At 40.8% G+C, this 26,969-nt stretch overlaps 1 protein-coding gene across 4 annotated transcripts in view; it reads left to right on the forward strand.

Annotated features, from left to right (window-relative positions):
• The window catches only part of LOC124551248, a 57,481-nt gene extending 31,680 nt beyond the window's left edge, over window positions 1-25,801 (forward strand). For 3 of the 4 annotated variants that reach the window (XR_006967797.1, XR_006967798.1, XM_047126244.1), the window contains exons 3-5: window positions 4,042-4,281; window positions 23,611-23,744; window positions 24,860-25,801. Coding sequence is in view for 2 of the 4 variants with exons in the window: in XM_047126244.1 (XP_046982200.1) it covers window positions 4,042-4,281; window positions 23,611-23,701 (331 nt within the window). In the remaining 2 variants the exon portion in view is untranslated. The remainder of the gene's footprint in view (window positions 1-4,041; window positions 4,282-23,610; window positions 23,745-24,859) is intronic. The other variant, XM_047126243.1, reaches the window with a different exon arrangement.
• The last annotated feature ends 1,168 nt before the right edge of the window (window positions 25,802-26,969 follow it).

Raw genomic sequence — 26,969 nt, forward strand, 5'->3', positions numbered from 1 at the left:
TGGTGAAGTAGTACAGAATCGTGTGAGTTACTCATAAATGTTGTGACCGAAATTGTGTTGAATAAGAATTGTAAGTCAAGACATTAAATAAAATATGCAGCTGGCCATTAAAACTGCAATATGACTGAGGTAGAGTGCAACAATTGTCAAACACGCATGAAGTTTACTACTGTTTTTACCCAAGTATAAGACGATCCGAAAGGCTTCTTTAGAAACATTTATTTTAACATACCCTGACTAATCAGAGTAACAAACTGTTTTATTGACATTATGTATCTGCCTAAAATTCCAGTTTTGACTGTCTACATTTTGATAATACAAGGAGAATTAACCCCTTAATATATATATATATTTTTTTCAAATTATGTTCCAAAAATGATATTTTTTATTAATGAAAAACATTATATACTGAAAGACATTACATACTGAAATATAAAGATGGTTTTTAGAGCTCAAAATTATAAGTTACAAAATTTTGAAAATCACCAATAGTAAAATCCTGAGCATACTGGTGCACTAGACTTCGATTGATATATCTGAAACTTGGAGTCATTTTTAGGTTTCTGTGCAACTGTCAATTCTAAGTGTGGATTTCACAACGGTTTCCTGTGAACAGAAATCTCGTAGAAGCTGGCCAGAGCACAGTGGACGTATTTATCTCGTACCACCGGCAAGTACTTGTCGCTCGACTGGCAAACTGTCGTCACTTTCGGTCTCGAATGAAATAACGCCACATTCTTCTTCACTTTCTAAGGTGCAGTAAATGAAGCAGGGAAAAATGAATACAAACGTCTCAAAAATGAGATTGACAGGAAGTGCAAAATGGCTAAGCAGGGATGGCTAGAGGACAAATGTAAGGATGTAGAGGCTTATCTCAAGAGGAGTAAGATAGATACTGATTACAGGAAAATTAAAGATCTTTGGAGAAAAGAGAACCACTTGTATGAATATCAAGAGCTCAGATGGAAACCCAGTTCTAAGCAAAGAAGGGAAATCAGAAAGGTGGAAGGAGTATATAGAGGGTTTATACAGGGGCGATGTTCTTGAGGACAATATTATAGAAATAGAAGAGAATGTAGATGAAGATGAAATGGGAGATATGATACTGCATGAAGAGTTTGACAGAGCACTGAAAGACCTGAGTCGAAACAAGGCCCTGGGAGTAGACAACATTCCATTAGAACTACCGACAGCCTTGGGAGAGCCAGTCCTGACAAAACTCTACCATCTGGTGTGCAAGATGTATGAGACAGGCGAAATACCCTCAGACTTGAAGAAGAATATAATAATTCCAATCCCAAAGAAAGCAGGTGTTGACAGATGTGAAAATTACTGAACTATCACGTTAATAAGTCATGGCTGCAAAATACTAACGTGAATTCTTTACAGACGAATGGAAAAACTGGTAGAAGCGGACCTTGGGGAAGATCAGTTTGGATTCCGTAGAAATGTTGGAACACATGACGCAATACTGACCCTACGACTTATCTTAGAAGAAATATTAAGGTAAGGCAAACCTACGTTTCTAGCATTTGTAGACTTAGAGAAAGCTTTTGACAATGTTGACTGGAATACTGTCTTTCAAATTCAGCAGGTGGCAGGGGTAAAATGCAGGGAGCGAAATTCTAATTACAATTTGTACAGAAAGCAGATGGCTGTTATAAGAGTCGAGGGGTGTGAAAGGGAAGCAGTGGTTGGGAAGGGAGTGAGACAGGGTTGTAGCCTCCTCCGATGTTATTCAATCTGTATATTGAGCAAGCAGTAAAGGAAACAAAAGAAAAGTTCGGAGTAGGTATTAAAATCCATGGAGAAGAAATAAAAACTTTGAGGTTCGCCGATGACATTGTAATTCTGTCAGAGACAGCAAAGGACTTGGAGGAGCAGTTGAACGGAATGGACAATGTCTTGAAAGGAGGATCTAAGATGAACATCAACAAAAGCAAAATGAGGCTAATGGAATGTAGTCGAATTAAGTCGGGTGATGCTGAGGGAATTAGATTAGGAAATGAGACACTTAAAGTAGTAAAGGAGTTTTGCTGTTTGGGGAGCAAAATAACTGAAGATGGTCGAAGTAGAGAGGATGTAAAATGTAGACTGGCAATGGCATGGAAAGTGTTTCTGAAGAAGAGAAATTTGTTAACGTCGAGTATTGATTTAAGTGTTAGCCATGTATGGAAGTGAAACATGGACGATAAATAGTTTAGACAAGAAGAGAATAGAAGCTTTCGAAATGTGGTGCTACAGAAGAATGCTGAAGATTAGATGGGTAGATCACATAACCAATGAGGTGGTACTGAATAGGATTGGGGAGAAGAGGAGTTTGTGGCACAACTTGACTAGAAGAAGGGACCGGTTGGTAGGACATGTTCTGAGGCATCAAGGGATCACCAATTTAGTGTTGGAGGGCAGCGTGGAGGGTAAAAATCGTAGAGGGAGACCAAGAGATGAATACACCAAGCAGATTCAGAAGGATGTAGGCTGCAGTAGGTACTGGGAGATGAAGAAGCTTGCAGCTGCATCAAACCAGTCTCAGGGCTGAAGACCACAACAACAACAACAACAACAACAACAACGTGCTTAAATTCAATGTCAGACTTAGGATCACTGTAGTAAACCTAAACAACAATACAGGAGAAAGGCTGGAATGCACGTGTTTAATTGTCGAGCATCTAAAGCTGCACACAGTAAAGATGGTACCGAGTGGCAACCACCACGACAGCCAGGTACAAACGCAGTACCAGATGCTCTATAGTGGCTGAACACTTAACTATCAGTGCTGAAACAGGTATAAATGGAGTTCTACTTTTTCACAGGTCTATTTATAAGCTGCCCAAGTACACTATGGATTTTTAGTATCTGTCAGAATAATAAAACTGAGGTAACTCAGGGTTTTATGATAAGGAGTTAAAATAAAGGAAAAGATATGGTTTTCATTAATATTTGGACTGTTTTCTTTTCTACCTTTTTTTTGCTTCTAACCCAGTTTTTTTGTGGTACCACTGTTTTTAATCATTATCCTGACAGTACAGCTGTGAAATTTATATCTTTGCTGTCACAATTATTTGCCTGTTTATTCAGAATACATTGCAATTTCAAAGGTTTTGGTGGGACCTGAGAAGGCATCTGTCATCCCTCCCTCCACCCTTTCCCTGCCCTTCCAAATTCTTCAGAATTGACCTGCATGTGATCTCAGAGTCAAAGCTTCATCTCTAAATGTATTATGACCTCTATATGCTCTACAAAACAATGTGAAAATGTTGACTGTGAATACGAGATGAAATGATCCTACAGTTTAGGAATGATGAGTTTGGGAAAAGCCTCATCTTATAATCGGGTAAATGCGGTAAACATTTGTATATGCAAAGAATCGGCATTTCAGTGCAATCGTGCAAAATTCTTAGCGAAACCTCTACCTACATTCTTTATGTAAGGAAATATTACAATGGTGGTTTCTCTGCACTGGAGCATAAAAGCCTTTACAGTTCCCAGGACTGATAAATTTTATAGCTCAATGGAAAAGTATATTGTCTCTTAACATGGAAAAAATGTACTTTCACCCAAGGGATAGTGTATTTTCTCTAGGCAAAAAGTGTGTTTTTGTTAAAGAAATAAAGAAAATTTTTTCTTCTCAATGCATAACCCTGAAGTTTCTCATTGTGAGATAGTGGCTAATGTAGCATTTTGCTCTTTTCCATTGTGTTAACAATGGCTTGCTGATTATAAAGCCTGATGTTCAGGATATCTCAGGGAGTAGGGTATCGTCATCAATGTTGCAAATCTTTGCTTCAGATCTTGTGTAAGGTGTTGTTTTTGTGACTTTTCCTTTATGACAGTCATGCCACTTTGTAGGTGTATTTGTCATCACCCTCACCTTAGACTTAAGTTTAATTTTGGAACAATTTTACTTGAAGATGTACAATAATTTTGATTTACATGAAAAATGCTCTGTCTCAAAGGTGACAGCTAGGAGTAAAATTCATCATATTTATTTCTGCCAACTTGTTCCCATGTAAACGATAGTGCACTTGTGGTTTGTTCCAGACTAGATGTGACAGGTTGTAGCAGACTCGGCGGAGGCCTATTCCCCTACCTCGTCGGGCTACCGCGACTTCACACATTGCGAATGGGTACCATGTATTTCGGTACCACGTATTTTACAGAGTTGCAGCCAGGTGTGAGCAGCATCCTCAAATTGTCAGGTTTGCGCTGTCTGACATTCGATTATTCGGATGTTACTGGAGAGCCTTTTGATAAGTTTCCGGAGAATCTCATCAGTCTCAGGTAAGGAAAGATCTGTGTCTACATAATTACTTTGCAGGTTCAAGCTTTGGAAACTGCAGGTTGGAATAAGAATAATATAAGGAAAAGGATAGATTCTTACTCATAACAAAGGTGACCTGTCGAGAAGCAGAAATGCACGACAGAAAGACTGTTACACAGTATAGCTTTCGACGAGAGAGAGAGAGAGAGAGAGAGAGAGAGAGAGAGAGAGAGAGAGAGAGAGAGAGAAGCACACCTCATGCACACATGTCCACTCCCACCAGCAGGTCTGACTGGAACGCAACTGTCACATTAATAGCAATCTGAACCATGGACCTTGCCGTTGGTGGGGAGGCTTGCATGTGTCAGCGATACAGATAGCCGTACCATAGGTGCAACCACAACGGAGTGGTATCTGTTGAGAGGCCAGACTAACGTGTGGTTCCTCAAGAGGGGCAGCAGCCTTTTCAGTAGTTGCAGGGGCAACAGTCTGGATGATTGACTGATCTGGCCTTGTAACACTAACCAAAACGGCCTAGCTGTGCTGGTACTGCGAACGGCTGAAAGCAAGGGCAAACTACAGCCGTAATTTTTCGTGAGGGCATGCAGCTTTACTGTATGGTTAAATGATGATGGCGTCCTCTTGGGTAAAATATTCCGGAGGTAAAATAGTCCCCCATTCGGATCTCCGGGCGGGGACTACTCAAGAGGATGTCATTATCAGGAGAAGGAAAACTGGCATTCTACAGATCGGAGCGTGGAATGTCAGATCCCTTAATCGGGCAGGTAGGTTAGAAAATTTAAAAAGGGAAATGGATAGGTTAAAGTTAGATATAGTGGGGATTAGTGAAGTTCGGTGGCAAGAGGGACAAGAGTTTTGATCAAGTGAATACAGGGTTATAAATACAAAATCAAATAGGGGTAATGCAGGAGTAGGTTCAATAATGAATAAAAAAATAGGAGTGCAGGTAAGCTACTACAAACAGCATAGTGAACGCATTATTGTGGCCAAGATAGACACAAAGCCCACGCCTACTACAGTAGTACAAGTTTATATGCCAACTAGCTCTGCAGATGATGAAGAAATTGATTAAATGTATGATGAGATAAAAGAAATTATTCAGGTAGTGAAGGGAGACGAAAATTTAATAGTCATGGGTGACTGGAATTCGAGAGTAGGAAAAGGGAGAGAAGGAAACATAGTAGGTGAATATGGATTGGGGGTAAGGAATGAAAGAGAAAGCCGTCTGGTAGAATTTTGCACAGAGCATAACTTAATCAAAATTAACACTTGGTTCAAGAATCATGAAAGAAGGTTGTATACATGGAAGAATCCTGGAGATACTAGAAGGTATCGGATAGATTATATAATGGTAAGACAGATTTAGGAACCAGGTTTTAAATTACAAGACATTTGCAGGGGCAGATGTGGACTCTGACCACAATCTGTTGGTTATGAACTATAGATTAAAACTGAAGAAAGTGCAGAAAGGTGGGAATTTAAGGAAATGGGACCTGGATAAACTGACTAAACCAGAGGTTGTACAGAGTTTCAGGGAGAGCGTAAGGGAACAATTGACAGGAATTGGGGAAAGAAATACAGTAGAAGAAGAATGGGTAGCTCTGAGGGATGAAGTAGTGAAGGCAGCAGAGTACCAAGTAGGTAAAAAGACAACGGCTAGTAGAAATCCTTGGGTAACAGAAGAAATATTGAATTTAATTGATGAAAGGAGAAAATATAAAACTGCAGTAAATGAAGCAGGCAAAAAGGAATACAAACGTCTCAAAAATGAGATCGACAGTAAGTGCAAAATGGCTAAGCAGGGATGGCTACAGGACAAATGTAAGGATGTAGAGGCTTATCTTGCTAGGGGTAAGATAGATACTGCCTACAGGAAAATTAAAGAGACCTTTGGAGAAAAGAGAACCACTTGTATGAATATCAAGAGCTCAGACGAAAACCCAGTTCTAAGGAAAGAAGGGAAAGCAGAAAGGTGGAAGGAGTATATAGAGGGTCTATACAAGGGTGATGTACTTGAGGACAATATTATGGAAATAGAAGAGGATGTAGATGAAGATGAAATGGGAGATACGATACTGCATGAAGAGTTTGACAGAGCACTGAAAGACCCGAGTCGAAACAGGGCCCCAGGAGTAGACAGCATTCCATTAGAACTACTGATGGCCTTGGCAGAGCCAGTCCTGACAAAACTCTACCATCTGGTGAGCAAAGCGTATGAGACAGGCGTAAGTAATACCCTTAGGTTTCAAGAAGAATATAATAATTACAATCCCAAAGAAAGCAGGTGTTGGCAGATGTGAAAATTACCGATCTATCCTGTGAATTTTAACTTATTTTATGTTTAATCAAGAATATTTTGAACAGACTGACGGTGTCGCCATGGGTAGCCCCCTGTCTCCTTTGGTGGCCAACCTTTTTATGAAGGATTTTGAAGAGAGAGCGCTTGAATCAGCTGCCCTGAAGCCAACTGTTTTTTGGCGGTATGTGGATGACACTTTCATAGTGTGGCCTCATGGAGAAGATAAATTAATGGAGTTTCTACATCACCTCAACTCCATTCATAGCAACATCCTGTTCACCATGGAAATAGAGAAAGATGGTTGTTTGCCTTTCTCAGATGTCCTGGTCGAAGGAAGAATGATGGTTCTCTAGGGCATTCAGTTTACTGGAAACCCACTTGTACTGATTTGTACCTGCAAGCATCGAGCTGCCATCACCCATCACAAACCATGAATTTGCTTAAAACACTTGTTCATAGAGCTCATACTGTCTCAGATCTAGATAGCTTACCTCAAGAATTCGCCCATTTAAAGACAGTACTCAGCGAAAATGGGTATTCCATCCGGCAGATTAACAGGGCACTAACAATTAAAACTAAGAAGCAGGAAGAGAATAAAGAGGAGAACATGCCAGAACCATCTTTAGCTTTTCTTCCTTTTGTTGGTAACACTTCGTTTAAAATAGCAAGAATCCTCTGCTGAACATGGTATTTCTACTGGACATTCAATGGAGTATGAGAAAACAATGATTTTGTCTACAGCAACGTCTTTCTGGGACTCCATTATTGAAGAATCCGTAGAAATACGACTGGCGGAAAATCTGTTAAACTGTGACAGCGGCTACCAGCTGGACAGTGCATGGAATCCTGTCATCTCCACGATTTGCTCAAATCGAAGACGACCGAGTGCATCGACGGCCGTGGCAAACAGCAACGCAGAGGGCGACTGAGTTCCGCTATTCACCAGCGAGGGCGCGGCCGGCGGGCAGTGTGGTTCAACTATCAAGCTTTCGATGCATGCGCAGAATAGTTACAGTACGCTATATATTGTGGAATGGAGGACGTTTTCGCGTCTGCGACGGCTCAGCTGAAGGTGACTGGCAGGTGCCCAGTTGACATATCGTGCGAAGTATTGAACGACGACCGGCTGCAATTCCGAAATTTGTTTGAACTACCGACCTATCCATTTAATATGCCACAGCTGCAAACTACTAACACGAATTCTTTACAGACGAATGGAAAAACTGGTAGAAGCCGACCTCGGGGAAGATCAGTTTGGATTCCGTAGGAATGTTGGAACACATGAGGCCATACTGACCCTACGACTTATCTTAGAAGAAAGATTAAGGAAAGGCAAACCTACATTTCTAGCATTTGTAGACTTAGAGAAAGCTTTTGACAATGTTGACTGGAATACTCTCTTTCAAATTCTAAAGGTGGCAGGGGTAAAATACAGGGAGCGAAAGGCTATTTACAATTTGTACAGGAACCAGATGGCAGTTATAAGAGTCGAGGGGCTTGAAAGGAAAGCAGTGGTTGGGAAGGGAGTGAGACAGGGTTGTAGCCTCTCCCCGATGTTATTCAGTCTGTATATTAAGCAAGCAGTAAAGGAAACAAAAGAAAAGTTCGGAGTAGGTATTAAAATCCATGGAGAAGAAATAAAAACTTTGAGGTTTGCCGATGGCATTGTAATTCTGTCAGAGACAGCAAAGGACTTGGAGGAGCAGTTGAACGGAATGGACAGTGTCTTGAATGGAGGATATAAGATGAACATCAACAAAACAAAACGAGGATAATGGAATGTAGTCGAATTAAGTCTGGTGATGCTGAGGGAATTAGATTAGGAAATGAGACACTTAAAGTAGTAAATGAGTTTTTCTATTTGGGAAGCGAAATAACTGATGATGGTCGAAGTAGAGAGGATATAAAATGTAGACTGGCAGTGGCAAGGAAAGTTTTTATGAAGAAGAGAAATTTGTTAAAATCGAGTATAGATTTGTGAGGAAGTTGTTTCTGAAAGTATTTGTATCGAGTGTGGCCATGTATGGAAGTGAAACATGGACGATAAATAGTTTGGACAAGAAGAGAATAGAAGCTTTCGAAATGTGGTGCTACAGAAGAATGCTGAAGATTAGATGGGTAGATCACATAACTAATGAGGAGTTACTGAATAGAATTGGGGAGAAGAGGAGTTTGTGGCACAACTTGACTAGAAGAAGGGATCGGTTGGTAGGACATGTTCTGAGGCATCAAGGGATCACCAATTTAGCATTGGAGGGCAGTGTGGAGGGTAAAAATCGTAGAGGGAGACCAAGAGATGAATACACTAAGCAGATTCAGAAGGATGTAGGTTGCAGTAGGTACTGGGAGATGAAGAAGCTTGCACAGGATAGAGTCGCATGGAGAGCTGCATCAAACAAGTCTCAGGACTGAAGACCACAACAACAGGTGGGGGGAGAGAAGAAGACGGGCGGGGAATGCAGGGACTAGATGGAGGTACAGCAATACTGGCAGGTGCAGTGTTGGGAGGTGGAGGGAGGGGGAAGATTGAAAAAGAGGAGAAGAGGAGGGGAAAGGATGGTCAGGTGCATTGGCAGAGGGAGGCACACAGCGAGGGTGAGAGGACACGAAGATGGACGAGGTGGAAGGACAGAGGGGATGGAAACAGTAGCGACAGTAGGTTACTGTATGTTCAGGCAGCTATAATTTCGGGAGGGAGTGGAGAATGTCTTGTAAGGATAATGCTCATTTTTGCAGTTCGGAAAAGCTGGTGTTGGAGGGTAGGATCCACACGGCTCGAGTAGTGAAGCAGCCGTCAAAATCCAGCACATTATGTTCACCTGCAAGTTGTACCACGTGGTGCTACTTCGCTCTCGCCCCCCAGATTGGCGGTGCCCGTTTGTCTCGTACCGATATAGAAAGCTGTGCAGTGATTGCAGAGCTGGTAGATGACGTAGCTGCTTTCTCGGACGGCCTGGCCTCTGGTGGGCTAGGACGAGGCTGTGACGGATCTGGAATTGGAAGTGCTGGGAGGTGGATTGGGCTGGTTCTGCACCAGGGTCTCCACAGTGATACGATCCCTGTAGCTGTGGCCCAGGACGGGGAGTGGCATAGGATGGACTGAGATGTTAACGTGTCATATTTATGGTGAATAGTAATCTATCCTTTTCCTGCAGTTTACGTTTGTTTGGCAAAGGGTTCAAAAATATAGAAGCACTCGGGCTTTCTCTGTGTTCTGTCTCAGATAGCATGTGAGGAAAATAAATAACTTCTCTTGCAGTTCTGTATCAGTGTTAAATAAGGATAAATGTAAAATAATGACTCTGTGTGTGTGTGTGTGTGTGTGTGTGTGTGTGTGCGCGCGTGTGTGTGTGTGTGTGTGTGTGTGTGTGTGTGTGTGTGTGTGTGTGTGTGTGTGTGTGTGTGTGAGAGAGAGAGAGAGAGAGAGAGAGAGAGAGAGAGAGAGAGAGAGAGAGAGAGAGAGAGAGAGAGCTAGCTGTGTAGTATCTGCTTATAAGATTAGTAGCAAATGTCTTGAGTGTATCACATTGTATATGCATTAATGGGTAATAGTAAGAAGTTATATGAAATATGGTGATCAGGCAAAACATTACTAGGAAAGGTGCACAGAAAGCTTAGATTTGTTGAAAGGGTGCTGTGATTTATGTCTGAATAGGAAATTGCACATGACGCACCAGTGCAACCATTTATGTCACTGTAGATGTTTGTAGGTCCCAAAGTGTGGCAAGTGTTGATGATGTACTCCTCCAGTCCGTGCACACACAGTGATCATTTGAAGAAATGTCAGTCAGAATCACTGCTACTTCTCTGAATTACAACAGCTGCTGTTCTCCTATTTGGTATCACAGTTGCGTGGCAGTCTGTATTCTGTGGAGTTATGTGCTCGTTCTCACGGCCAGGAAATCTAGAAAAAATGGGGGAACTTTTTCATCTGGAAAAAGTCCAGCAATTTGTTAGAATTTTGGGAATTTTTCATTGTTTTAATTTTCAGATCAATTTTTGTAGTTTTGACTGATAAAAACTGATATTCTAACAAATAATTTTACTGTAGCCCACTCCTGCAGAATAATACTGCAGCAGTAAAACATAAACCAGAGAATCACACTAAAGCAAAAGTTAAGACTGTGAAAACTTTGTAAGAACAAATTGCTTTCGATGAGAGTGACATCACAGGTGTTTACATTTCTAACAAGCTGTGGGAAAATATTGTGAATGGTTATTTGAGAAGCACTGCTTTCAAAGTAAATTTCCTTTTACACAAGACATGTGAGAATATGTGATGAATTAATTAAATTGTGAAGTGTTTCACTGTCATTCGAAACTTAAACATTTTGAGAGCCAGCCACTTTAAAAAAGACCAGCCATTTATGCCATTATTTAAAATTTTAATGGTGCGTTTGTGTTTAACACATGCTAAAAAGAGACCAAGCTTCAAGGTTAGTTTTTCATATTTATTTCAGTTCTTTCGTAGATTACAGATTATGCAAAAACAATGGCAGAAGTGTGATTATCCTTTAGAAAACGAAAAAAAAAAAAAAATTGAAGGATGAGTTCAGCAATTTCACACGTAATTGGATTTCCAATGAAAGGGTCAAAGTTTTCTCACATGTAGGGGGATATGTCGCAGTCGTAGCAATACTTGTTTGCTTCTTTCCTGCTCATTTTACAAGTAAATTGTCTCATCTTCTCCGTACCGTGCTCCGAATATCTGCTGTCGTCGGCTGTCTAGGTTGTGTGACACAAGCTATAATTGGTTAACGGAAGTGCATTGTGCAGCACAGTCTAAATTTCACTGCTCCGAAAGCTACTGTGCTGTACGTGCTGGAATTCGTATTTATACTTTTGTAATACCAGTATATACAATGTTTATGTTGCCCCACGGCAAAGAGCTTTCCAGAACGCATTGTTTTCTTGCTGAATTTTGTTTCCTAAAATGCTGGAAGTTCTGTGCTGGTGTATAAAACGTTTACCAGTCAAAGAATTGAAAAGTTTTACAGCTTCGAAGGAAAATATACTGGCACTTAACAAGGAAAAATGTACTTTCTCTCAGGGTATAGTACATTTTCACCCAGAAAAAGTGTATTTTTAACAGGGGAAAATCTACGTGGTTTTTTCTTATTTATTTATTCCCCCCCCTCCCAAATTGTCCGCATGTACACCCTGTCGTAAAGAATTTAAATCCAGAAGCTCATTGAAATAATGGTCCTGATGCATCTCCATAGTGCTTTGAGTCATGAAGCAAGTGATGTTCAGTGTGTGTTCGCTGCATCCTGTCACTGCAGTTATAGTATTGAATAACATTACACAACTGCTCTGCACATGTCGCCCACAACGTAGCTGATGTTAATCAGTTCCTGTCCTCAATGTAGATAATAAAGTTCGTGTTAAAGTACAGTCTGTCTGCAAAGGAATGTCCCGTTTCAGTGGTATATTATAACAGTTTTTTATACAAATATTCAGTTCAACCTAAAATACAATTCTTCCCACACTTTGGGTAATAAGTCCAGAGCAATGGAAGCAACAACAGCCCCTTCAGTTTTGTGTCTCAACTCTGGCAGATCATTAGATAGTGGCACAAAGCAGACAAGATCTTTTACAAAGCCCAAAGGAAAAAAATCACAGGGGTCGAGGCCAGCAGAACAGTGTCCTCGTCATATCAGTTATTAGCACCAGTCCAGAGGTCAAAGGCTTCGATGTTCGACTGTGCTCGTACAAAAATGTGCCAATGGATAGGGGCCCGATGTTGTTGCCGAGTGAAGTTTTCGGGGTCACCTTTTAACTGATGAAAGAGCCGTTCTGGTAACATATCCAGATAAGCTACCCCTGCTATGGTAGCTTCAGCAGAACAAAATAGTCTGAACACTTGACATTGGGACACACCACAGAAAAAGTTTAATTTTGGGATTTCGCATGTACTTCCATTGCGTAGTTCTGTACATCTTAATTGTCACATCGGATAGGTCATCTGCAATCACTTTGTACGGTCCACGGAATTGTGCAGCTAGCTTCTTAGAATGACACCTTCTTACGGTCTCATCAAACAAAAGAAGCATCCTAAATATTCTTCGATTCTCCAACTCTTCGTGTGAGCTTTCCTGGTTTCCTTAATTTCTTTTATCCTTTCTCGTGCTACTGGATGTGCTGCTTGCAGCATTCTAGTTGGCTGATATGCATAACAGTTCATTCCTCTGTCTTTATGACTCCTGGAATGTGTACTTGTCTCCCATAAATTTATGCCAACAATGTATAGCCATTGCTACTGTGAAAATATAAGTAATTGGATAGATTAGTTTTCCACATCTTTCATTTTCTAACCTTCTATTTTTTGCAATACCCATCCCACCTGTACCACATACAGTGCACTTAGCTTTCCGCATTTATTAGCTCGTGCACGATGTTACAGCAGTATTCTCTGTTTCTCGTATTACTGTATCTACCGTGTTTAAGCTCTCAGATTTTTGAATCTTGTCCACTGCAGTCTATAACGGTCAGTCTTTCCGTCTCCTCCTGTCCGGTAAGTCTTCCTCTGACCAGAGGTTCTGCATGACTCCTCCAAACTCTACTCCTTTTCCTAAACCTTACCAGTCCTCCTCCTTCACCGCTCTCCCTTCCCCTTCGACCCTTCTGCTAGGAGAAGGATCCTTCACTGCTCTCCCTCCCCCTTCGACCCTTCTGTTAGGAGAAGGAGCAAGTGGCTCCAAAAGCTTGCAAACTGTAATACCTTTTTCATGTGTGTTCTCCTGCCACCACATGATGAATAAATTTTTTTTCTATCCAGTTACTTGTTTGTTTCAAAAACTGATTATTTTCGTTGATACTTTGCTACTGTGAGGCATATTAAATACAGAAACAGTATACTGTTCCCATATATTCCAAGTACAGTGGTCCTCTCTAATGAAGTGTCATAAGTATTCCACCAGTGTCCTACGAGTTCTCTAGGGCACCCCGTTTGTCAGTGAAATGCTGTCGTCACAGTTTTCTGGATCCTTAATAACTTATGTACCCTCTTCTCTGTGTGAACTTATTTCTTTGAGATTTGTAATAGTTCCTAATGTGTTCCTCTTTTCATGCCTTTCCACTAATTATAGTTTTCTATTTGGCCTAAGTTTCTGTGCATCCTCTGATGACTGCCTAACACTAGTTCGACCTTTTCCTCTGTGTCTAGTTCATTTTATTCACACGTTCTTAATTTTCCCTAACCACTCTGTGTCTCATTCTTTCGTGCCCTCTACATCGTCTGACCACATTCGGCTCAATGCATCACAATGAGGACGCATGTTATTGTTGCAATGTTGCCCAGCTCCCAGTAATTTTACACGTCATATGTCCACTTTTCTTGTAATTATTTGGTTTAGGAAGCCTAATATGTGCTGTAATAGATGTTACAATATACAGTCTTCGGTTACCTGACATCTTGTCACCTCGATAACAGACGTGAAAATGCTGCAAGGCTTCAAGCAAACTCGGAGTTTTCTCTCTTACTCCAACTCTGTGCAGACAGTGCACACCACCGTACTCGGAGCGGGTACGAGTCGAGTCGAGTCGACGCCCGTCCGTGGCAACAGGTGGCTCATGTGCCAGTGACGTCGGAGAGTAACACAGTCGGCACGCAAATTCCCTGACTCGAGACAGTTCCTAATGTCCCGTCAGAAGGCACCACTCTATGGACGACGTGTCTGCCAGCTTTCTCTCATTCATTTGTCATCGAGGCCACTAGAGTGTGCCATTCCACCATCCACAAAGTTAAGAGTACCGATCTTTTAACATCGGTTGTGATAGTTTTGTTTTTTGACAAATTAGTTTTGAAGGTAGAAATTCGGAGAAATTTTTTTCTCATCAGCATAACTGGAGTTTATAGTTTTTCAGTTGTAAATTGAGCGCAGATTTAATGTAGTGGCATTTGGAAAAATGGCTGGAATATTGCAATTGTAGCTGTTACTGAAGTCCTAATGTTTTTATTTATCACATTTAGAAATATTATCTCCGAGAACCTCGTGTGTATACGTTGTGGCGTTTCGAGGTGATCGAGTGTATCGGTTCTCGATGCTGCATTTTTCTGTGCACTGTTGCATATAATACGTTCTGTACAGTGAGAACTAGCTCGTCACACAGTTCCTAGTTTGCAAAGTGTAACCAGTTTTAAACACCGTGCAAAATATTAATACTGGAAATTGACAGTTTAGGACAGCGTTTAAAATGAATATTTGTAAAAATAGTGATTGGTTGTGTGGCTGTGAATTTAAAAATGCATTATTTTGCTTCCCACGCCTGTATGATGTTGAACCCTTGTGGACAAAAGTGAGGATTACAGACGTAAACCATCTGAGTACCAAAGTGTAAAAGCACGAATCTTCAGCTGCTCAAATACAAAATAGCTGAACAACCGAGTAGTGCATCGAGAAGGAAAATTGCCGAGAATGACGTGTCCGAAAGAACAGACGTCACACATTTGTATAACCGATCTGCCATGATGGGCACTGAAATCACAACCTTCAGTGCAGATGCACATTTACATTCAATCTCCAGCAGGAATCTAAATGTAGTGAGTGTGGACGACACAGGTGGGGGCTGTGGATAGGCAGCACTAGGTGGGAGTGCAGGTCAGCTGAGATAGTCTGTGCATTTGTGATAAACGGTCTGTCCGGGTCACACAGTGGTTAATGCGACTACCTAGTAAGCGGGAGATCCCAGGTTTGAGTCCCAGTTGCGTGCACATTATCCCTCGTCACAACTTATTTTGCACAAAGTCCTGATACGACTGATATCTTAGTACCATCCCCGTATGTTTATTTCTCCTCCCTCCACCGTCAGTTTGCGTAGTAGAAGAAGTTGGGTGTAATAGGTCTGGGCTAAATATATTTCTGTGGTTCCTTCGAATTGGCCTTAAGGGATCATGATAAAACTGAATTGTTATCAAACCCTGACTAATTTTACTTCTGGATTGAATGCAGCATTGAAAGATAATTTGGGTAAGGCAACTGTTTTCAAAGGAACCTTCAAAACTATTCAAAGTGAACTTTTCCAAATTATGTTGGATGTATACCAAGAAGAAATTTCAAAGCAAATAAGGAATCATAATTTTTAGCTGTTATAGCAGATAAAACAAACAGATCAAACATATTTCAGATGGCTGTTGTATACTGTTACGTATTGAGACCCAGAGGTTCTAGAGTTTCCTATCTCCTTCTGAACACGGTGCACAGATGTTCGCTGCGACTTTGCTAGAAGAATTGAATAGGCAAAAAGACTCACCAAAAATTACTTGCACAGACCTGTGATGAGGCATCTGTTATGGCTGTTTCCTCGGGTGGGGTACAAACTGTTGTGTAAAAATTGTCCTAATGCAGAATGTGTACATTGCTATGCTGATGAAGTTAATCTTATAATGAGCAAAGTGGTATCAATCAATTGCAGTATGATTTATTTATTTATTTATTTAGAGTTTTCAGAGAATATGTCCATTCTTTTCATAGAGTGCGCAGTGGACCACTATCCTCGGTGACTTAGTGAGAAAGCATTTCCCTCGATCTTGTCCAGTGGATTTTTTGATCTCAATTCGTAAACGCAGTTCATTACTCCAACAATGTATAAATCACATACTGGAAGGTGATTCTATAAGAAGTGAAACTACAATTTACCAGGCTCTTCGCCATAAAAATGTTCGTTTCAATCATATCTTAAATTATCAGTGAGCGCAGACATTTGCCTGCAGGGGAACAGCAACTGTTATAAATTAAAATTGTAGAGCCGGCACAAGTTGCATGTAATTTTTTATTTATTTTACATGTTTCATTTGTCCAATGCGAGCACCCTCAGAACTTATGTAGCGGGGGCCACACGGTACCCGTTTCAGTTATTGGTTGGAATTTTCTAGTTAAGTTATGCCATTTGTCAGAGTTCTGTTTGGTCAGTTACGGTACGGAGAATCAATGCGTGCTGGCCCATAAGATCATTTCGAGATTTAAAATAAATGTTATCGAGATTTGAGAAGTAATTGGTATCACCAGTGGCATTGAATCTGTTGATTACTAATGAATCTACTGATTTATCAGTGAAGAGAATGAAGTTGGAATAGCCTGATGTGAGTAGAAAAGAAAGGCAAAGGTGGTGTGCAACGTGATTGATGTTATAGATCATTGTATTTTTTCACATCATCTGGTAGCTGCTTCATTGTTTTTTCGTGTTAAGTTCCCCTTGTATCTTTTTAAGATATCCTGAAGATACCTTAAAGGAAATGTGTTCGTTGTCATCATTTTTGGATAAGCTGAAACTATATTGTTAACTATCTTTTATCTACCTAGCACAAGAATGTAGATCATTATCTGGTGCAGTTAGTCTAGTTGAGTCTGACAACTAACAGCCCAGGGAAGATGTTCACTAAGTAGTCTAAACTGTTGAAGGTAATTCTCACAATTCCCTTGACATCGGTCGAACCGAAAGGCTGCTTTTCAACTTTGAAAATAATAAAATTATTCTTACATAACTCCGAGTGAGGAAAGGTTGACGGCCTCGGCGATGCTTTCCGCCGAAAGAGGTCTCGCGATGCAGATTACAGACTGCAATTGGTGTGTGACTGAAGAGTTTGTCAGTGAAAAATGGAATGGCAAAGTTTCAATACAAGTAAGACAAGTTCGTTAAATGATGAGTGTGTTTCAGTTCTACTAGAAATGTAGCTCATTCAATAGTTTTTCTAGATAGTTGATAAATCATAGCATGCTCTTTGCTACAGATATTTTTCTGTCAGATATATTTCTCACTTTTTTGAGGATCATAACTCGGATTTAAAAAATTGAATTTTCTGGCATTCATACACACGAATTGTCAGGATGTTTAAATCGTAACAAATGTCGAGAAGCGAGGCACCGATAAAAGAATTTTCTTCCTTGTAACCATCTCGTATAAAAATGTAACATTGAAACTTTGGTGCAACACCCAGCTTCAGATACCACTGGCTACCACTGATGTATCAGCATTTGCATTAAGATTTCTGGGTTTATACACAGTGTAAAAAAAATATTCCTCTAGTTCCAACCACCATTTCAGTAATCTCGGCAACAGACCTTCGACACCAAAAGTCCGTGTCAGTGGCTCGTGATCTGTTACTACGGTAAAATCTTACTAAATGTGTGGTCTGCACTGTTTTGTGGCCATACAATTGCTAAGCACTCTACCTTAGTTTCAGCCTTATCTAACAACCGTGGGGCACAGTTGACTGGCAAATCTGAATCTATCTCCCTTCATGACAGAACTGCTCCGAACAGTTCTGCGCTGGTATCTGTAGCACCAGTGTTATGGTTTCTTGAAATCAGGGTAGCTCAGTATGGGAGGATTTACTAATCTCTCAGTTCCTCAAATGCTGCTTGTGGCAGATCTCCCAGTTCAGCGATTATACAATGGATTCACAGTATTAATATTCAGCCACCCCTAAATATCCTTTAAATCCTGTAATGGATTTCAGAACTGTTCTCCACCTCTTCACATTATGCTCACCTGGCTCCACATCTTTCTTTGTTATTTTGTGTCCTAAGAATATTACCTCTTTCTCAGAAATTCACACAATCTGGTGTAACTTTAACCTAGGTGCCCTTAAACCATCCAATATTTTCCTGCAACTTCTCATCACATTCCTTTACTGAACTACCTTAGCAAGTTACGTCATCCGAGTACATTGAAACACTTTGTCCCATGCAATCTTGCCAAAGCAACATTCACTAGTCTTTGAAATATATTTGATGCATTCTTTGCCCCATTGGCATCCTTTTGGACTCTTAGTGCTGATAATTTGCAGTGAATGCTGTGTTTTCCTCTATCTGCTGAATCTATTAAAATAGTGGAGAAATACTTGGCTTTCCCCAGTTTGTCCAGTATCTCACTTATGTTGGGGATGGGGAAAGTTTCCCCCACTGAGATTTCATTCTATATTTCCCTATCCCACAGGTGTCCGTGGGTACTTTTCAGGTTCTCTGAACAATTATATCCCCATTAACCATTTTCTCAATTTGCTCCTGTAATACCACCTTTTGTGCTTCAAGTATTCTGTAGGGATGTACCTTTCCTTTGTTGTTTTGGCAATATAGGGAATGCATGCCTTACCATTTATGTGAATGCCAAATTGTCACCTTTTAGATAAAATACCTCACCATATGCCATACAATTCATATCAGTCTTCTTTATCCAACTGACCATTCAGATCATTTCTCTAACTTGTGCAGTGAGATTTCCTTTTGTGCTCATGCCGTTAATTGCTCCCTGTGTGGCTCATGTTGGTGTCACTTTGTCTTATCAGTTCACCTAAAACTTTCACTGTACTCAGATTCCACTTGGCCTCACTTGTAATTAGTACACTGAAAATATATTTCCCTTGCTCTAATAGTACCGTAAATTTGGCTGTATGCACACTTGGCATTTCTTTTTTTTTTTTTTTCATTACTGGGATTCAACCCTGTTTCTACACACGTTCTTATGTTTTTCTTTGCTATGAGCTACTTTCACATCACTTTCTGATGCCCCACTAGTTTGCCTTATAGGTAACTCATAACATGTCGTCTCACAACTTGCCTTTAATTTGCATTTTTAACTTTTCCTTCACCATTCTGTGATTTACACTTTTTCATCTTATGTCTGTCATGTGGAGCTTACCGTCGTATTCATAGATCCTTTTTGCCATCTACTTTTCCTGATTTGCGATTATTGATGAAAGCTGGATCCATCATTACACACCAGAGTCGAAATGGCAGACAAAACAGTTGACAAAAGGCTGGTAACAGTCCACTGAAGAATGCAGAGACCATTTTGTCAGATGGTGAGGTGATGGTCACTGTTTCTTCGGATTCCCAAGGATTACTTGGAAAAAGGCACAGCCGTAGCTGGACCTGTTTATGCTTCATTGTTGCATCATCTGAAACTTGTGTTGGTGGAGAAAAGACCCAAGTTTAACCACAAAAAAGGGTCCTTTCACCAGGATAATGCACCATCCCACCCATCAGCGATAACAATGGTGAAAATGCATGAATTGGACTTTGAATTGGTTCCTCATCCACCCTATTCACCATACTTAGTCCCAAGTGACTTCACCTTGTTCCCTTACTTGACACTTTGGCTTGCTGGGAAGAAATTTTCATCAAATGAGGAAGTGATAGTTGCAATCAACAAGTATTTTGCAGTGGGATGAAAAAGTTGGTGGATCCCGGGACCAAGTTTATATCCTTCCAAGCAGAATATGTTGAGAAATAAGTTGAGTTATTTACGAAACAAACATTTTTCTCGCTTATTTTAAATGACTTATCAAACCGACTTCATATGTGCCCTGATATCTATTGATAACTGCAACTGACTTCCTAATTTGTAGCAATATTCCACTGCAATTTTGTTTCTTGCTTCAAAATCTGTGACTCTTAACATTTGGGCATTTTGTCACAGTAAGATGTGTATTCCTCGTGTAACACACTCTTAGTTTTCCATTTCACTTGTGGGCACAGCCCCTAATTTCTCATTGAATTGGGGTCTAGCCTTTCACATTTTTCACAAATGGTTATCTTTTTAAGTCTGCATTTGTGTGACCTGGTTTGTCACAGTGGTAACAATATTTCTGAGAGCCTTTTGCTTCTTCTGCCTTCACCGTCTACCCTCGTGTTCCTCTTTGACTTTCCACAGTCTCTAGCCGTGTGACCCATCTGCACTCAGTGTCATCATCTTCCCTCTGTTACTTAGAGTTTAGACTTCCTTCACTCTCAGGAATAGATCCTTTTTCTTTCACGGAGAGTAGGGCACTTTCCTCTCACAACACCTCTTCTGCTGTGGTGCCTAACCTAATTTAATCGGCGTGCCTTCGTACAGCTGCCCGAATCCTGTCACTCGGCAGGCCCTGCATGGAGCGATCCTGTCCCAGTATCCGCACCAGTCTCGATGCACCTCACGGTTGTGCTGCCCGTGTCACTGGTGACAGCCTCTCTGAATGATTTTTAAACTTCATCTATCCGATTAACCGATGATGCAATTGCTTTCCCTGTGTGTTGTCTGGCCTGACAGGCCTACACGCATAATAGCCTATGCTGCACTTATCTGTATAATTTTCTTCCCCGATTATATTCACTCGATTCTAGTTATAATTATCCCGGACAGTTAATTTTGCTGTAGCTTTTGCCATAATTTTAGACTTATATTGTGAAGTAGCAATGGTTTGTCATCTGATTGGACTACTTGAAATCCTGCATTCACATTGTCTGTGAAATCCCTAAGTTTGGAGCTCCACTAAATGACTTATTTAGTAATACAAGAATATCCTTCGCACTGATGCCTTTAACATCTGAATTAGTAGCTGAAGCCAGCTTACATTAATACGGTGTTATATGTACAGTCTTAAAACTCTTATGTCATTGCTTCCCTGAAGTGTGCCGATGCTGTAGTTCTGCTGATTTCTTTTGCAGTTCCTTCAAGTATTTCTTCCTCTGATGGTCCCTCCTGCGACTTGCCTGGCCCGGACAAAACCACCGAGAAGTCATCTACATCTACATCTATACTCCGCGAGCCACCTTACGGTGTGTGGCGGAGGGTACTTATTGTACCACTATCTGATCCCCCCTTCCCTGTTCCATTCACGAATTGTGCGTGGGAAGAACGACTGCTTGTAAGTCTCCGTATTTGCTCTAATTTCTCGGATCTTTTCGTTGTGATCATTACGCGAGATATATGTGGGCGGTAGTAATATGTTGCCCATCTCTTCCCGGAATGTGCTCTCTCGTAATTTCGATAATAAACCTCTCCGTATTGCGTAACGCCTTTCTTGAAGTGTCCGCCACTGGAGCTTGTTCAGCATCTCCGTAACGCTCTCGCGCTGACTAAATGTCCCCATGACGAATCGCGCTGCTTTTCGCTGGATCATGTCTATCTCTTCTATTAATCCAACCTGGTAAGGGTCCCATACTGATGAGCAATACTCAAGAATCGGACGAACAAGCGTTTTGTAAGCTACTTCTTTCGTCGATGAGTCACATTTTCTTAGAATTCTTCCTATGAATCTCAACCTGGCGCCTGCTTTTCCCATTATTTGTTTTATGTGATCATTCCACTTCAGATCGCTCCGGATAGTAACTCCTAAGTATTTTACGGTCGTTACCGCTTCCAATGATTTACCACCTATGGCATAATCGTACTGGAATGGATTTCTGCCCCTATGTATGCGCATTACATTACATTTATCTACGTTTAGGGAAAGCTGCCAGCTGTCGCACCATGCATTAATCCTCTGCAGGTCCTCCTGGAGTACGTACGAGTCTTCTGATGTTGCTACTTTCTTGTAGACAACCGTGTCATCCGCAAATAGCCTCACGGAGCTACCGATGTTGTCAACTAAGTCATTTATGTATATTGTAAACAATAAAGGTCCTATCACGCTTCCCTGCGGTACTCCCGAAATTACCTCTACATCTGCAGATTTTGAACCGTTAAGAATGACATGTTGTGTTCTTTCTTCTAGGAAATCCTGAATCCAATCACAAACCTGGTCCGATATTCCGTAAGCTCGTATTTTTTTCACTAAACGTAAGTGCGGAACCGTATCAAATGCCTTCCTGAAGTCCAGGAATACGGCATCAATCTGCTCGCCAGTGTCTACGGCACTGTGAATTTCTTGGGCAAATAGGGCGAGCTGAGTTTCACATGATCTCTGTTTGCGGAATCCATGTTGGTTATGATGAAGGAGATTTGTATTATCTAAGAACGTCATGGGCTCTGGGGATGGCATCTGCTTCGTTTTACCTGTTCCACATTCCCCATCACCAATCTTCTTACCGTACACAGTGTGAAGGACCAATTCCGATAGTCTTTTGGAGGTGTGGCCCGTGTGGTGCAATCGAGCTGTCGATGACAGTGTGGACTGAAGCCTACTGAGTTATCTGTAATGGAGGAGAGGAAGAAAGTCTTGAGGATGCTTAGAACAGGTGATTCTGGAGTGGAGACGAGAAGTTGTTGGCTTTGTAGGAAGTGAATAAGGGTGCAAAAACTAAAGAGGTCGTATGGATAAAAAAGAGAACATTCTTTGGAGAAGATTTTCTGAGTGAAAGAACGTGCTCTGAGGAAGTTCTTTATATCGTATGAACAAAATGTTCAGAGCATATTTTCTGATGAGGGAGTTCATTCTCACTATCTCGCCACCTGCTCGAATCTGTTCTCCGCGTTGTGTTGTCTGCACCGGGCACGGAATGTACTCTTTATCTTGCATTTCGTTCAGCTTGCTGAAATATGCAAACTATTCAGTGTACAAATATGGAACTGTAGCATCACTGTGTTTGGGAAGAGTTGCATAAAATTTCATTTTGTTTTCACTTTTTTGTGCGGCAACAGATTATTAAGAAGATTACGGATGGTTTATGAAAATACATTTTCTGATAATCTTGACAAATTTTCGACATGCAGGGAACTTTTTTTTATTGATGTTAGGTGAACGCATTATGCGAATGAAATTTTAACAATATGTCACATTATCGTCTACTCCGGATTGTAAAACGAGTGTGTTCTGACACGTGGTAATCTCGATTAAATGGCACATAATATTCTGTTGGCACGTCAAGTACTTAAGTGGTCATCTTGTGGTTTTGTTATGAGAAACAGTTCACTAGGTTTGTAATAAACCTGTTTTTAATTTTTATGATTTGCCTACTTATTTCTAGCATAGCAAAATGGAACATCTGTGCTGTGCGAAAATATGATGAACATCTGAAAAGGTCAATGACATATTTGTCTCGTTTGTACCTGGTCTTCCCATACACCACTCGGGAAAACTTGGGTCTCATAAATAGCACAAAAATGTTTTCATTTTTTCTTCATGATATTTGGGAAATAAGTTCACCACCCTAATAATGTTTTTACTGTTAAACCCATATAAACTTACACAGTTACTCTACTCAATATGTCTTCGGGTTACGTATATGTTTCTTTTTCCATCTGAGCAACATAGATTTATTAAATTTACTAAAAAAACTTGGTAAGACTTAATGTCTGCAGAATTTAATCAGCCTGATTTATGTTACAGAGCTCATATCAAAAAGGGGAGAATTTTCTCTGCTCGTGAGAAACTTCGCTGTGTTTATTCGTATGAAATCGGAGAATGTTCTTCATGTTGAGCAAGGTTACCCACTCATTTACTCAAGCTGAGAACACACTCAGGTGAAGTACATACTCACTTTGTTTTATTTGTGTGAACTTGAGAATGTTCTCCAAAATTCATAGAATTGAGTACTTTCCCCATGTTATTTATACAATCCGAGGATTGTGAAATTAAGAACAACAAATTCCAGTAGCTTTATATCTTTGCAAATCATTGCGGCCGCACCTCTCTACCCCCCCCCCCCCCCCCCCCCCCCCACCATGCCATCAATTTCCCCAATTTCTCTCCTACGCCACCACTGTCCCTACCCATCCCACCATGCTGGCACCCCCCCCCCCCCTCCCCCTCTCCGTGCACGGTTGCTCCTGCCACACCTCCTTTTTCACTTACCTAAAGATTTTTTTTCTCTGAGTAAATATGAATTTTCATGTACGTGATTAGAATTTTGTAACAATCTCTCTCTCTCTCTTTCTCTCTCTCTTTCTATTTCTATTTGTCTAGACAGTTCCAATTCTCTGTGATCACATGAACCAAAGCATGCCAATTTCTTTTGTCCTGCACTTTCTCCTGTAGGCTTTCCAGATTGGAGCAGATTACTTCTGTGATGCGATTGATTCATTTCACCTTCTGACGTCCTCTTCTTCTAGTGCCTTTCCTCACCATTAGAGTTTTTTGCAGTGAAACATATCTTCTCATGATGTCTCCAAAGTAGGTCAGGTTTTGTTTTAGCATCAGACCTTCCAGGGAGTGCTCTGGTTTTATTTGCTCTAATGTTAACCTATTCATTCTCTTTGAAGTCCACGGGGCTCTAAGGAGTTTCCTCCAACATCACAACTCAAAGCAGTTTATTCTTCACCATTCGTTCCACATTTGTAATGGTCCAGGTCTCACATCTGTATATAACAACTGGAAAGACTGTAGCCCTTACAATATGGATCTTTGTTGCTAAAATTATATCTCTACACCTTAAAACCTCGTCAAGGTCTTACTTTTTATCAAGCAGCGAGCATCTCTCGATATTGTGGAGACGCTTGCTGCTTGGTAAAAAGGCAGTGTCAAAACTTGATGAGGTTTTAAGAAGTGGAGATATACTTAATACTGTTGTACAAACATTCACAGTACAGAAGGATCTCAGTTTGTCACAGTAACATCAGTGCTCCCGTTCCTGTCACAGGGAGCTGAGTGTCGAAGGGTGCCGAGGTGACCCCAGAGCCACAGACGGGCTGACCGAGCAGATGCCCAATCTCGTAATCCGCGGCACGGTCCACGCTGAGCTACAGCCTTTCTACTTCGAGGCACTCGAGGATGTAGGGCCCGGCGAAGCAGACGAAGCGGTGGACGACCGTTCGGAGAGTGACGAAGACCGCGACAGTGATAGTAGCGTCGGCGGCAGTGACAGTGAGAGAGGTTGAGAGCACTATATCTGTATGTATAAAAATGATGTGAAATTTATAGGAAAGTACAATTCTCAGTACTTGTCAACATAAGCGGAAACTGTTTTGAAGGAATATAACAAATAATTTTAGAAATGTGTAGAAGAAACAGTAATGTTGTTTGAATACCTGCTGTAATAATCTGCAATAATGTTTGATTCTTGTTGTAACAACAATGGATTCACAATGAAACAAATTTTTTAAATGATAAAATGGCTACACAGATCAGGTAGCAATTCATAAATAGCACTGACAATGTTTTTTTGCAGTAAGTCGAATTTAAAAACTTCTTTGTTTTTATAAACCTGTGAAACAATAATAAATGAGGACTGCTACCTTGTTATTTTAAGTGTTAATTATATTTATCAGGATACTACTAGATACCATTTTTAAATATTAAATTTCATTTGGAGGAACCACTTTGTGATTAAAATACACGACAGACTCTTTTACGAATGAACCACACATCACTAGTGTAATACTGTACAGCATTTATTATTTGTTACACAAACCAGTTTTTGGCTGATAAGTCACTGTCGGGTATGAAGATAAGTAAGTGGTAAAGTGAAATTGGTTGGATCAAAGATTTTAAAGTAGTCCATCTAAAGAGTATTTCTGTTTCCAGAGGTGAAAAAAAATTAATGTTACAAGAAGGAACAAATAAAGGATTATTTCAGTGTAAATGTGGTGTAAGATTATTTAACTTAAATAAAATATGTGAAGCATTATCTGGTGAACTATAGACCATTAAAGTAAAATTTACTTTGTATAACCACAGCTGCGTAATATGAGTATTATATCTTGTCTGTTTGTAATTTAGGATGGATTAAAGACAAGATTATTTTCTTCAGCTGCATGTTTGGACTATGTCACTAAAGAGTAATGTTAAATTATTTTCTTCTACGTACAACCGTTGTAATTTGTGTAACGGCATCCCGTGCACGGGAGAGCAGTTCCCCAGTGTCCCAGGCGGCAGACGCAGCTGAGGAGGGGTCACGTGTGCTCGTGCTCGGTGCACAGGGTGATCCTAACTTGTGGCAGTCAGATGTCAGATTTGCCACAGGTTCTGGAAATCGGGGAAATTCCAAACACATCAGGGGAATCTGAACAAACAAAACACTGGAAAAATCTCGTTTTCGTCTCAGTAGATGAAATGGTTTGTTTGCTGAGGTGTCACACATCGTCGATGGCCAGATGTGGCTGAGTATGTGTGTGCTCTTCTTCCCCACTCCCCCCCTCCCCTTCCTACCACTCCCCTCAGCTCGCGACTTTTTGTCGCCAGCCTAGGAGCTCCCGACAGGAGGCGTGAGGAGTGGTTTGTTCGGATCTGATTCCCAGAGACTGTAGACGCAGTGGCCTTAGACAGTGGTCGTGTGTCGAAACAAGGCCCCGGGAGTAGGCAACATTCCATTAGAACTGCTGACAGCCTTGGGAGAGCCAGTCCTGACAAAACTCTACCATCTGGTGAGCAAGATGTATGCGACAGGCGAAATTCCCTCAGACTTCAAGAAGAATATAATAATTCCAATCCCAAAGAAAGCAGGTGTTGACAGATGTGAAAATTACCGAATTAATAAGTCACAGCTGCAAAATACTAACACCAATTATTTACAGACGAATGCAAAAACTGGTAGAAGCCGACCTCGTAAAAGATCAGTTTGGATATTGGAACACATGAGGCAATACTGACCCTACGGCTTATCTTAGAAGAAAGATTAAGAAAAGGCAAACCTACGTTTCTAGCATTTGTAGACTTAGAGAAAACTTTTAACAATGTTGACTGGAATACTCTCTTTTAAATTCTGAAGGTGGCAGGGGTAAAATACAGGGAGCGAAAGACTATTTACAATT

Source organism: Schistocerca americana, chromosome 9 (assembly GCF_021461395.2).
Source record: "Schistocerca americana isolate TAMUIC-IGC-003095 chromosome 9, iqSchAmer2.1, whole genome shotgun sequence".
NCBI classification, from domain to species: Eukaryota; Metazoa; Arthropoda; class Insecta; order Orthoptera; family Acrididae; genus Schistocerca; species Schistocerca americana.